The 12,108-nt window shown below is 47.8% G+C and overlaps 1 protein-coding gene and 1 long non-coding RNA gene across 4 annotated transcripts in view; one reads left to right on the forward strand and one right to left on the reverse strand.

Annotated features, from left to right (window-relative positions):
* Window positions 1-3,792: 3,792 nt before the first annotated feature.
* Window positions 3,793-12,108, reverse strand: part of LOC116530691 — a 12,716-nt gene continuing 4,400 nt past the window's right edge. Inside the window, exons 2-3 of the long non-coding RNA XR_004260105.1 lie at window positions 10,821-10,825; window positions 3,793-3,896 (exon numbers count right to left, since the gene is read on the reverse strand). This is a non-coding gene — a long non-coding RNA (uncharacterized LOC116530691). The remainder of the gene's footprint in view (window positions 3,897-10,820; window positions 10,826-12,108) is intronic.
* The window catches only part of FBXO27 (F-box protein 27), a 22,414-nt gene continuing 21,732 nt past the window's right edge, over window positions 11,427-12,108 (forward strand). The window contains exon 1 of one of the 3 annotated variants that reach the window (XM_032248889.1): window positions 11,427-11,987. In XM_032248889.1, the coding sequence (XP_032104780.1) occupies window positions 11,624-11,987 (364 nt within the window). In that variant the 5' untranslated portion in view covers window positions 11,427-11,623. The remainder of the gene's footprint in view (window positions 11,988-12,108) is intronic. The other 2 variants (XM_032248891.1, XM_032248890.1) reach the window with 2 other exon arrangements.

The following is a 12,108-nucleotide window of genomic DNA, read 5'->3' on the forward strand; positions in this document are numbered from 1 at the left end:
TGAGCTCATGCCACTGTCAGCCTGGGAGACAGAGTGAGACCCCATCACACACACACATTAAGGAGCTAGCTGGGCACAGTGACTCATACCCATAATCCTAGCACTTTAGGAGGCCAAGGCAGGCAGAACACTTGAGCCCAGTAGTTCAAGACCAGCCTGGGCAACATGGCAAAACTTTGTCTCTACAAAAAATAAAAAATTTAGCTAGGCATTGTGGTTCACGCCTATAGTCCCAGCTTCTTGGGAGGCTGAGCTGGAGGATCACCTGAGCCCAGGGAGGTTGAGACTGCAGTGAGCTATGATCACGCCACTGCATGATCACTCCAGACTGGGTGACAGAGTGAGCTCTGTCTCAAAATAATAAAAAAAGAAACAAAAAAATATAGAAGCCGCCGGGTGCAATAGCTCACACCTGTAATCCCAGCACTTTGGGAAGCTGAGGTGGGCAGATGACCTGAGGTCAGGAGTTTGAGACCAGCCTGACCAACATGTTGAAACTCTGTCTCTACTAAAAATACAAAATCAGCCAGGCGTGGTGATGTGTGCCTATAATCCCAGCTACTTGGGAGGCTGAGAGAGGAGAATCGCTTGAACCCAGGAAGAGGAGTTTCTAGTGAGCCAAGATTGCACCATTGCACTCCAGGCTAGGCAACAAGAATGAAACTCCACCTCAAAAAAAAAAAAAAAAAAAGAGCCAGGCGTGGTGGCTTATGCCTATAATTCCAGCACTTTGGGAAGGTGAGGCAAGTGGATTGCCTGAGATCAGGAATTCAAGACCAGCCCAGCCAACATAGTGAAACCCTCTCTCTACTAAAAAAAAAAAAAAAAAAAATAGGAAAAATTAGCCGGGCATGGTGGCAGACACCTGTAATCCCAGCTACTCGGGAGGCTGAGGCAGGAGAATTGCTTGAACCTGGAAGGTGGAGGTTGCAGTGAGCGGTGATTATATCATTGCACTCCAGCCTGGGCAACAAGAAAGAAACTCCATCTCAAATATATATCCAAGAACAAACATATCTATGTTCAGCAATTTGTTTCCGTTTATTATCTTATTTGAAAATGACCCACATATTTAATGAATATCTATTATTTAATTTACCATAACATGATTTTGAGATTTCAAATTATATAAAAAGTTCATTTTTAAGCATATAGCCCATTTACGCGTACCCAAATTTTTTTAACAGTTTACTTAGATTACTTATGAAAATTTAGATATTAGACAAAGCTAGCGATCATTTTGTTATGTCTCACTTCACAAGATTTATAGCCTGTAAATATATGAGTATCTCAGAAGACACAGATATTTTTATTAAACCAACCTTACTTTTAAAAATTACACGAAGATGCTGGGCAGGGAGGCTTATGCCTGTAATCCCAGCACTTTGGGAGGCTGAGACAGGCAGATCACGGGGTGAAGAGTTTGAGAACATCCTGGCCAACATGGTGAAACCCCGTCTGTACTAAAAATACAAAAATTAGACAGGTGTGGTGGCGCCTTTAGTTCCAGCTACTTGGCAGGCTGAGGCAGGGAGGAAAAAAATGACGCAAAAATAATTCTATTTTAGACGAGGTTCGTAGTTTTATAAGCCTTGGACCAAACCCTGCCACAGTATAACATCTAGCAGCAACACATGGAAAACTGACCATTAAACCCAGGAAAAAAGTGTATGTTGACAATTTTGGAGACATTTCCATTTTATTTTACTGATAATTTAAAAACCAGCTTATTTACTAAAGATTTACTTAAGTTACATGAAATAAAAGACATTTGTGTTATTATATATTTTGTATTTTAGATGACCACTCTTTTTTTTTTTTTTTTTTTTTTTTTTTTTTTTGAGATGGAATCTCACTCTGTTGCCTTACAGTGCACTATAATCTCAGCACTTTGGGAGGCCAAGGTCGATGGATCATTTAAGGTCTGGAGTTTGAGAGCAGCCTGGCCAGCATGGTGAAACCCCAGCTCTACTAAAAATACAAAAATTAGCCAGGCGTGGTGGTGCACCCCTGTAATCCCAGCTACTCGGGAGGCTGAGGCAGGAGAATGGCTTGAACTCAAGAGGCGGAGGTTGTAGTGAGCTGAGATCACGCCACTGCACTCCAGCCTGGGTGACAGAGCGAGACTCCGTCTCAGAAAACAACATGCACAAGAACAGGCCATAATATGTACCAGCTGGAACCCCAGAAAACCTGGCATGCTTTCATGTTTGAGAACCCTGTTCCACTTCACATTAATCTTCCAGAAGCAAAGAAAACCCTGTAAGTCCTGCCAGGGAGTGTCAGGCGTTTAGTCCGGTGTTGTAGATAGTGGTGACCACCCCAGTCAGCCGTCATGCACCCACCATTTAGAATGTTTATTTTTGCTCTTGCAAGACTTTTGGAAACAAGCAAGGGAAGGGTCAAACCAAATCAAAAGAAACCAAGATAAAAGTGTTCACAGAAATGTTAACTGAGGTGTGCAGATCAAACAAAATATGAAACTAGGTGGGTAAACCGAACGAGGCATGCCTCACAGGCAGCATGCAAATTCTGCAGAAACCCAGAATATGCAATCCACAAAGACACTGGTCTCTAAACCAGGAAGGGCTTACCAAAAAAGATAAAGAAGTCTTTTATCAGTTCAGGAAGGATGTATAGTCCTTTATTAAGGTCGTCTTAACCAGGCCAGGCACGGTGGCTCACGCCTGTAATCCCAGCACTTTGGGAGGTTGAGGCTGGTGGATTACTTGAAGTTAGGAGTTTGAGACCAGCCTGGCCAACATGATGAGACTCCATCTCTATTAAAAACACAAAAATTATCCAGGCACGGTGGCTGATGCCTGTAATCCCAGCACTTTGGGAAGCCGAGCAGGTGGATCCCCTAAGGTCAGGAGTTCAAGACCAGCCTGGCCAACATAGTGAAATCCCATCTCTACTAAAAATATAAAAATGAGCTGGGCATGGTGGTGGGCATCTGTAATCCCAGCTATTTGGAAGGCTGAGGCAGGAGAATCACTTGAACCTGGGAGGCGGAGGTTGCAGTGGGCTGAGATCACACCATTGCACTCCAGTTTGCGCAACAAGAGCGAAACTCCGTTTCAAAAAAACAAAACAAAACAAAAAATACAAAAATTAGCTGGGCATGGTGGTGTGCGCCTGTAATCCTAGGAACTGGGGAGGCCAAGTAAGGCAGGAGAATCACTTGAACTCAGGAGGCAGAGGTTGAAGTGAGCCAAAATCAGGCCACGGTACTGCAGCCTGGGTGAAAGAGTGAGACTCCATCTCAAAAAATAAATAAACAAATAAGAAGAGCCATCCATGTAAACAGAGAGCTCAGAGTGAGTGCTGCACAATTCCAAAAACCACGAATTTCTTCCAATAGTGATCTCATTCATGTCCCATTTCTGACACCATATCTGTCAACCTAATGAACAAACAGAGAGAGGTTCTGTAAAAGAAGAGATGTTTGCACTAGGCATGGTGGCTCACGCCTGTAATCCCAGCACTTTGGGAGGCCAAGGCGGGCAGATCACCTGAGGTCAGGAGTTCAAGACCAGCCTGACCAACATGATGAAACCCCGTCTCTATTAAAAATTTAAAAATATTAGCTGGGCATGGTGGTGGGCACCTGTAATCTCAGCTACTCAGGAGGCTGAGGCAGGAGAATCACTTGAATCCAGGAGACAAAGGTTGCAGTGAGTCAAGATTGTGCCGCTGCACCCCAGCCTGGGCGACAGAGCCAGTCTCAAAAAAAAAAAAAAAAAAAAAAAAAAAAAAGATTTGAGAATATAGCACTACAATGAAAATCTGCATGGCATAGTAAACTATGTGCAGATTCAGGAAGGTAAAGGAAGACAAAGGCTCTTACAAGAAAAAATGAGGAGGAGTACATAACTGTTTTGAAATAGTTATCACTGTTAAGGGTGATGCCAGTTAGAAGTCAGACAGGTTCTTCTACAAAGGTCTTTGTAGAACTACTTTTTTGTGTAAAGTTGTAATGCCCTTTGGGCGAGTTTGTGGTTTCTGCAAAGTCTTTTGTGATTGTTTTTGTTATTAGGAGTATAAACATGAGAATCCTGTCTTCATCGCATTCCCTGGCTTTATTTTTCAAGTCTTTCTTTCTTCCTTTTTCTTTCTTTCTTTTTCTTTTTCTTTCTTTTCTTTCTCTCTCTCTCTTTCTTTCTTTTTCTTTCTTTCTCTCTCTTTCTTTCTCTTTCCCACCCTCCCTCCCTTCCTCTCTGTCTCTCTCTCTTTTTCTTTCTTTCAGATGGAGTCTTGCTCTGTCTCCCAGGCTGGAGTGCAGTGCATGATCTTGCGTTACTGCAACCTCTGCCTCTCAGGTTCAAGCGATTTTCCTGCCTCACCCTCCTGAGTAGCTGGGATTATACCACCATGCCCGGCTAATTTTTGTAATTTTAGTAGAGACAGGGTTTTGCCATGTTGGCCAGTCTGATCTCCAACTCCTGACCTCAAATGATCCGCCTCCCCCGGCCTCCCAAAGTGCTGGGAATACAAGTGTGAGCCACTACACCCGTCCTACCCAGGAAAGAATTCAGGGCAATCCAGAGGTAGAAGAAACAGCTTTACTGAAGTGGCAGTCACAGCTCGGTGACCGCTCCTGCAGAGCAGGGCTATTCATGGGCAGACGGTAGCAGCTCAGGGCAGCTCCACAATCATATTTATACCCACTTTAAATTCTGTATGAAGATTAAGGGGCGGTTCATACAGAAATTTCTAGTGAAGGGGGTGGTAATCATTGGGTCATTGCTATGGAAAGGAGCAGTAACTCCCCGGTGTTGCCATGGCAATGGTAAATTGGCATGGCACACTGGTGGGCCTATCTCATTGAAAGCTGCTTCCAGAGGGGCGTGGTGGCTCAGGCCTGTAATCCCAGCACTTTGGGAGGCCAAGGCGGGTGGATCACCTGAGGTCTGGAGTTTGAGGCCAACCTGGCCAACATGGTGAAATCCTGTCTCTACTAAAAATACAAAAATTAGCCAGGCTTGGTGGCAGGTGCCTGTAATCCCAGCTACTTAGGAGACTGAGGCAGGAGAATCAATTTAACCTGGGAGGCAGAGGTTGCAGTGAGCTGAGATCGTACCACTGCACTCCAGCCTGGGAGACAGAGTGAGACCCTGTCTCAGAAACAATAATAGGCCAGGTGTTGTGGCTCACGCCTGTAATCCCAACACTGGGAGGCCAAGGTGGGAGGATCACCTGAGGTCAGGAGTTCGAGGCCAGCCTGACCAACATGGAGAAACCCCGTCTCTACTAAAAATATCAAAAAATTAGCTAGGTGTGGTGGTGCATGCCTGTAATCCCTGCTACTTGGGAGGGTAGGAGAATCGCTTGAATCCAGGAGGCGGAAGTTGCAGTGAGCCAAGATCATGCCATTATACTTCAGCCTGGGCAACAAGAATGAAACTCCCTCTCAAAAAATAATAATAATAAAGAAAGATGCTTCCCACTCTCCCACCGCCCTGTTTGACCAAGCCCCGCCTCTGGTCCTACCTCACTCTAATCCTGCTCACCGTGGCCTGTAGGGGGAGCTGTAATCAAGAAACCTACATTGGTCGAACCTCTGACACCCTTGGAATTATTTGTGCTGCCCACTTCTCTGTCCTGGAGGCTCATGACATTTCTGCTTCTGCAAACTGGGCCACAGGACTTTCCCCAGCTTCCCACCCACACCCCTAGCAGAGAGAGAAGCTTGCAGCCCACACTCACCTCTTGCTTTGCATCAGTGTTGCCCAACCTCATCAGAGCCAATGCCCCCGATTTACAGCAAATCATTTCTCACGGTGTTAAAGGCTGCCTTTAACACCTTGAAATGAAATACTTAGATAATAAAACCTAGCTCCAAAATGCCCTAGCTATAATGTAAAGGGGAAATAAAAGGAGAGAATTTTAAGTTAGCTGGACCTGGTGGCATGTGCCTGTAATTCCAGCTACTCGGGAGGCTGAGGCAGGAGAATAGCTTGAACCCAAGAGGCGGAGGTTGCAGTGAGCCGAGATCATGTCACTGCACTCCAGTCTGGGCAACAGAACGAGACTCCACCTCAAAAAACAAAAGAATATGTGCAGCAACATGCAAGGGATGCTTGGCTTGATTCCTGTAAGATCCAGCTACTCAAAGCTTGATCCTGGAAGCATCAGCTCTAGCATCTCCTGGGAATTTGTTACAAATGCAGACCTGATGATTTGGAATCCCCATGGGGTTTGTGGTAGCTCTAGAACGTTTGCCCCTCTGTGTGGAGTCTCTGAAGCAACAGCTCCATAAAACCCACAACTGGCCCTCCTAGATTAAGAGATTTTCTGGTTTGCTGAACTGAAGAACAACTCTGCTTTATCCATTACAAGGAAGGTAATTTTGAAAGTGCCAATCCATTTTTCGTTTTCTGTTTCTGCTTTCCTCAGCCCTTTCCTGTCTATAAAGAAGAGGGACGAGGCCAGTGTGGTGGTTCACACCTGTAATCCCAGCACTTTGGGAGACCAAGGCAGGAGGATTGCTTGAGGCCAACAGTTTGAGATGAGTTTGTAGTCCAGTCTCATCTCTACAAAAAATTAGCCAGACATTGGGCCGGGTGCAGTGGCTCACATCTGTAATCCCAGCACTTTGGAAGGCCGAGGTGGGCGGATCACAAGGTCAGGAGTTTGAGACCAGCCTGACCAACATGGTGAAATCCCATCTCTACTAAAAATACAAAAATTAGCCAGGCATGGTGCCGTGCGCCTGTAATCCCAGTTACTCAGGAGGCCGAGGCAGGCAGAAGAATTGCTTGAACCTGGGAGACAGAGGCTTTGGTGAGCTGAGTGTACCATGGCACTCCAGCCTGTGTGACAGAACAAGGCTCTGTCTCAAAAAAAAAAAAAAAGAGCTAAACATGGTGGACCTGTAACTGTGCCGATAATCACAGCTCTTCAAGAGGCTGAGATGGGAGGATCATCTGAGGCTGGGAGGGCGAGGCTGCAGTGACCTGACTCGTGCCTGCAGTGCACTGTCTCATGCCTGTGATCCCAGCACTTTGAGAGGCTGAGGTGGGAGGATGGGTTGAGCCACGATCACACCACTGCACTCCAACTTAGGCAACAGAGTGAGACCTCATCTCAAAGAACTTTTCAAAACTCTTAACAAGTGAAGGGACAACTAAAACTTTCCATCCGCCCTCTCCAAAGGCTTGACAATTTAAGTCTCTGAAATAAACTTGACAGTAGACAAATTCACAGGAGAAAAGGCACACAAATCCCTTTTGTGCGCACACACAGGAACCCCACAAAGTATGAGATTCAAAGAAGGGCCAGATGGTTGAAGCTTAAATAGCATCTTGAGCTACAGAAATAGGGGCTAGGAGGCTTCTGGACCATGGTAGGGTGAGGGGCAGAACTGCACTGGTCTCATTTGCAAATAAAGTCTCTCAGGTAGCAGTCCTCAGAAGGATTGGTGAACGTATATCTGGGTGTGGTGTCCTTGGGTGGAGACCAAGAGTCTTCCCCTTGGGAGGAGAAGCGAGTACTGGAAAAGGAAACTGACTTTTCAGTATCCACTCTTTTGACCTACTTGAATTTGTTTTTTTTTTTTTTTTTTTGAGACAAAGTCTCACTCTTGCCCAGCCTGGAGTGCAGTGGCACAATCTTGGCTCACTGCAACCTCTGCCTCCCAGGTTCAAGCAATACTCCTGCCTCAGGCTCCCAAGTAGCTGGGACAACAGGTGTGTGCCACCACACCCAGCTAACTTTTTAAGTAGGGGGGTTTTAAGATGGGGGTTTTACCATGTTGGCCAGGCTGGTCTCAAACTCCTGACCTCAGGTGACCCACCTGCCTCAGCCTCCCAAAGTACTGAGATTACAGGCGTGAGCCACCGTGCCTGACCAACCTATTTAAATTTTTTAAACCCTTTAACTGTTAAAAAAAATTCAGGCCAGGGCCGGGCGCAGTGGCTCAAGCCTGTAATCCCAGCACTTTGGGAGACCGAGGTGGGTGGATCACGAGGTCAAGAGATCGAGACCATCCTGGTCAACACAGTGAAACCCCGTCTCTACTAAAAATACAAAACATTAGCTGGGCATGGTGGCGCGTACCTGTAATCCCAGCTACTCAGGAGGCTGAGGCAGGAGAATTGCCTGAACCCAGGAGGCGGAGGTTGCGGTGAGCCGAGATCGCGCCATTGCACTCCAGCCTGGGTAACAAGAGCGAAACTCTATCTCAAAAAAAAAAAAAAATCCAGGCCAGGTGTGGTGGTTCATGCCTGTAATCCCAGCACTTTGGGTGAGGAGAGCAGAGTACATGAGGTCAGGAGTTCAAGATCAAGCCATTGCACTCCAGCCTGGGTGACAAGGTGAGACTCTGTCTCAAAAAGTTCTTAAAAATTCATATATGGCTGGGTGCGGTGGCTCATGCCTGTAATCCCAGCACTTTGGGAGGCCGAGCTGGGCAGATCATGAAGTCATGAGATCGCAACTATCCTGATCAATATGATGAAACCCTGTCTCTATTAAAAACATGAAAATTAGGTGGGCATGGTAGTGTGCACCTGTAGTCCCAGCTACTTGGGAGGCTGAGGCAGAAGAATTGCTTGAACCCGGGATGTGGAAGTTGCAGTGAGCTGAGATCGTGACACAGCACTCCAGCCTGGTGACAGAACAAGACTATGTCTCAAAAAAAAAAAAAAAAAAATCATAGAGTTGGGTCATTGTATCTCATTATCAAGAAGATTCTCACTGCTTACACATTACACTGAAACTCATATATTAGTTTTAGTGAGCACAGTGGCTCACGCCTATAATCCTAGCACTTTGGGAGGTAGAGGTGGGAGGATCACTTGAGCTCAGGAGTTCAAGACCAGCCTGGGCAACAGCAAGACCTTGTCTCTCCTAAAAAAAAAAAAAAAAAATAAACAAAAAAAAAAAAAGAAAAGAAAAGAAAGAACCCTCCCTGGCTCAAGCCATCTTCCCACCTGAGCCTACCAAGCAGCTGAGGCTAGAGGTGCACACCACCATATGCAGCTGCTTTTTAAACTTTTTGTAGAGACAGGGTCTCACTGTGTTGCCAGGGCTGGTCTCAAACCCCTGGGCTCAAGAGATCCTCCTGCCTCGGTCTCCCAATGTGCTGGGATTACAGATGTGAGCCCCCATGCTGGGCCCCATTTAATTCTTTTTGGCATTTGTGGAGAGAATTCTTAGAAGGTCAAAAAGAGGTTTTTATTTATTTAAGATGTCATCTCACTGTCGCCTAGGCTGGAGTGCAATGGTGATATCTCAGCTCACTGCAACTTCTGCCTCCCGTGTTGAAGTGATTCTCATGTATCAGCTTCCGAAGTAGCTCGGATCACAGATATGTACCACCATTCCTGGCTAATTTTTGTATTTTTAATAAAGACAGGGTTTCGCCATGTTGGGCAGGCTGGTCTTGAATTCCTGACCTCAAGTGATCTGTCCATGTCAGCCTCCCAAAGTGCTGGGATTACAGGCAGGAGCCATCATGCCTGACCTGGAGGCTTTATTTTAAATTATTTCCTTGATATTATGTAATTTGCTCATTATGCAACTGTTTATCATGTCTCTCCCTCTAGAAGGTAAGTTCTTTGTGGGGAATAATCTATGTCTGGTTTTGTTTGTTGATGTTTTAAATTATGTATATGGCTCACATTATGCAAAGCCAAATAAAATATAGAGATACAGAGACAAATCTCTAAATTTAAAATGTTTTATTTGGGCTGGGAGCAGTGGCTCACGCCTGTGATCCCTATACTTTGGGAGGTCAAGGCGGGCAGATCACCTGAGGTCAGGAGTTTGAGACCAGCCTGGCCAACGTGGTGAAACCCCCTCTCTACTAAAAATACAAAAATTAGCCTGCATGATGGCGCACACCTGTAATCCCAGCTACTGGGGAGGCTGAGGCATGAGAATCGCTTGAACCCAAGAGGCAAAGGTTGCAGTGAGCCGAGATAGCACCACTGACCTTCCAGCCTGAGAGACAGAGTCTTTGCTGTCTCAAAAAAAATAATATATGTTTTATTTGGGAAGCAAGAATTGAAATTTGAGGCATGCACACAGACCACGTGGTCTTCAGTACTTTCAAAGAGCAAAGAGGTCAGAGGGTTTTTTAAAATAAGAAACAAATGTCAGGTATTGTTTTGCAAGAAAGTTCCTTGACACTAGGGATGTTTTGGGGAGCTGGCAAGTTCTGATTGGTGAGTGACAGCAGAGGGTAAAACTAGTCTTAGAGTCACAGCAGGTTGTTTCAGTGTGTTTCAGTGTCAGTTAGACTGGTTCCAAGTTACACCTGGCAGTTTTAACAGCCAGCCCTGCAGAGAATCACATTCTTGGGGCAAATGGTGTCTGCCCTGAGTGTTTTTTCCCCCTGGCCTCTCAACTTTGTTTTAGTTGAGTATGACAAGAAGGATCCAATTCATATAATTAACTTTCATAATTGTTTTTTCTGTTTATTGAGACAGAGTCTCATCCTCTTGCACAGGCTGGAGAGCAGCAGTGCAATCTCTGCTCACTGCAACCTCAGCCTCCCAGGTTCAAGCGATTCTCCTGCCTGAGCCTCCAAATTAGTTGGGATTGCAGGCGCCTGACACCACGCCCAGCTAATTTTTGTATTCTTAGTAGAGATAGGTTTCACCATATTTGCCAGGCTGGTCTCGAACTCCTTACCTCAAGCGATCCACCCGCCTTGGCCCCCAAAAGTGCTGGGATTACAGGCGTGAGTCACCACACCCAGCCACAATTGTGCTTTTACTGGACAGAGCTGATCTAGAGATTAAAATTAGGAATTCTGGAGCTAGGCTGGCTGGATTCAAATCTTTACTGGCCGGTGATCATAGGCAAATCACTTGGCCTTTGCTGGTCTGTTTTCTCACCTGTGAAGTGGAGGCATAACGGCACCTATCATGGGGCTGCCATCCTGGATGGCAGTAAAACCGTCCATAAAAGTTGGCTAGTGTTATGATTGGTTGCGGCACTCATTTTTAGCAGCTGGAGCTTGTTTTCTCCTGTGAAATGAAGATAACCATGCCCGACCTTAAAGGTGATGGAAATTTTTTAACGCCTTAGCGGATATGAGGCCTCTCACCAAGAAGCCGGACCAAAATAACAACGGTTGCTCGGAGCCAGGCCTCTCACTGCCGCTAACGAATTGAGAACATTTCAAGAGGCAGGCTGGAGAAGAAGGATCCCGGCCGGACCGGCCCCATCGCGGGAAGCAGGTTGGGTCTCGAGATGGGGAAGGAGTAGGTGGGAAGGGCTGGCCAGTAAGGAGGATTCAGGGGTAGGTCAAGCTGGCTGGTAAGAGGGGAGGGGCCGGCGAGTAAAAAGGGTTCAGAGGGGCGTGGGGAGCTTGCGGCATCCGGGCGAGGAGCGCCGCCAGGCCCCGGGGTAGGACTTGGGGTGGGGTGTCGGTGGGGCCGATTGCATGCAACTCGGGACATACACACAAACCGCGGGGTCTCCGAGATATCGGTGCTATCAAGGACGGGCTGGGGGATGGGGACCTGGGAACTGGGCCCAGGAGTGGTGAAGGTAGGGGTGCGACTGGCAGAGGCAGGGCAGGCGGAGGCGGCGCGCCGCGGAGGCTGCTGGTCCCTGACGCCCTGACCCATCCTCTCCCGCAGCCACAGCCGGGCCTGGCGGGGGGACCATGGGCGCCTCCGCCTCCAGGTGCCGGGCCGCCCGGGTCCCCGCGCCGGAGCCGGAACCCGAACGGGCGCTGGACCTGAGCCAAATGCCCCCGGAGCTGCTTCTGGTGGTGCTGAGCCACGTCCCCCCGCGCACGCTGCTGGGGCGCTGCCGCCAAGTGTGCCGGGGTTGGCGCGACCTGGTGGACAGCCAGGCCCTGTGGCTGCTGATCTTGGCCCGGGACCACAGCGCCACCGGCCGCGCGCTGCTGCAGCTCGCCCGCAGCTGCCAGTCTCCCTCCCGCAACGCCAGGCCCTGCCCGCTGGGCCGCTTCTGCGCACGCAGACCCATCGGACGCAACCTTATTCACAACCCCTGCGGCCAAGGTGGGATCCCAGAAGAGGTGGTCCAGGATGCTGGGAGCCGTGCAGGGGCCGGGGGGGCGGGGCCTCACTGGGATCGGTGGGAGGAGTGGAAGGGGCGGGGCCGCACTGGGACCGGTGGGAG

The sequence above is a fragment of the Sapajus apella genome, unplaced genomic scaffold, assembly GCF_009761245.1.
Source record: "Sapajus apella isolate SASKATOON/1434 unplaced genomic scaffold, GSC_monkey_1.0 scaffold68, whole genome shotgun sequence".
In the NCBI taxonomy this organism is placed as follows: Eukaryota; Metazoa; Chordata; class Mammalia; order Primates; family Cebidae; genus Sapajus; species Sapajus apella.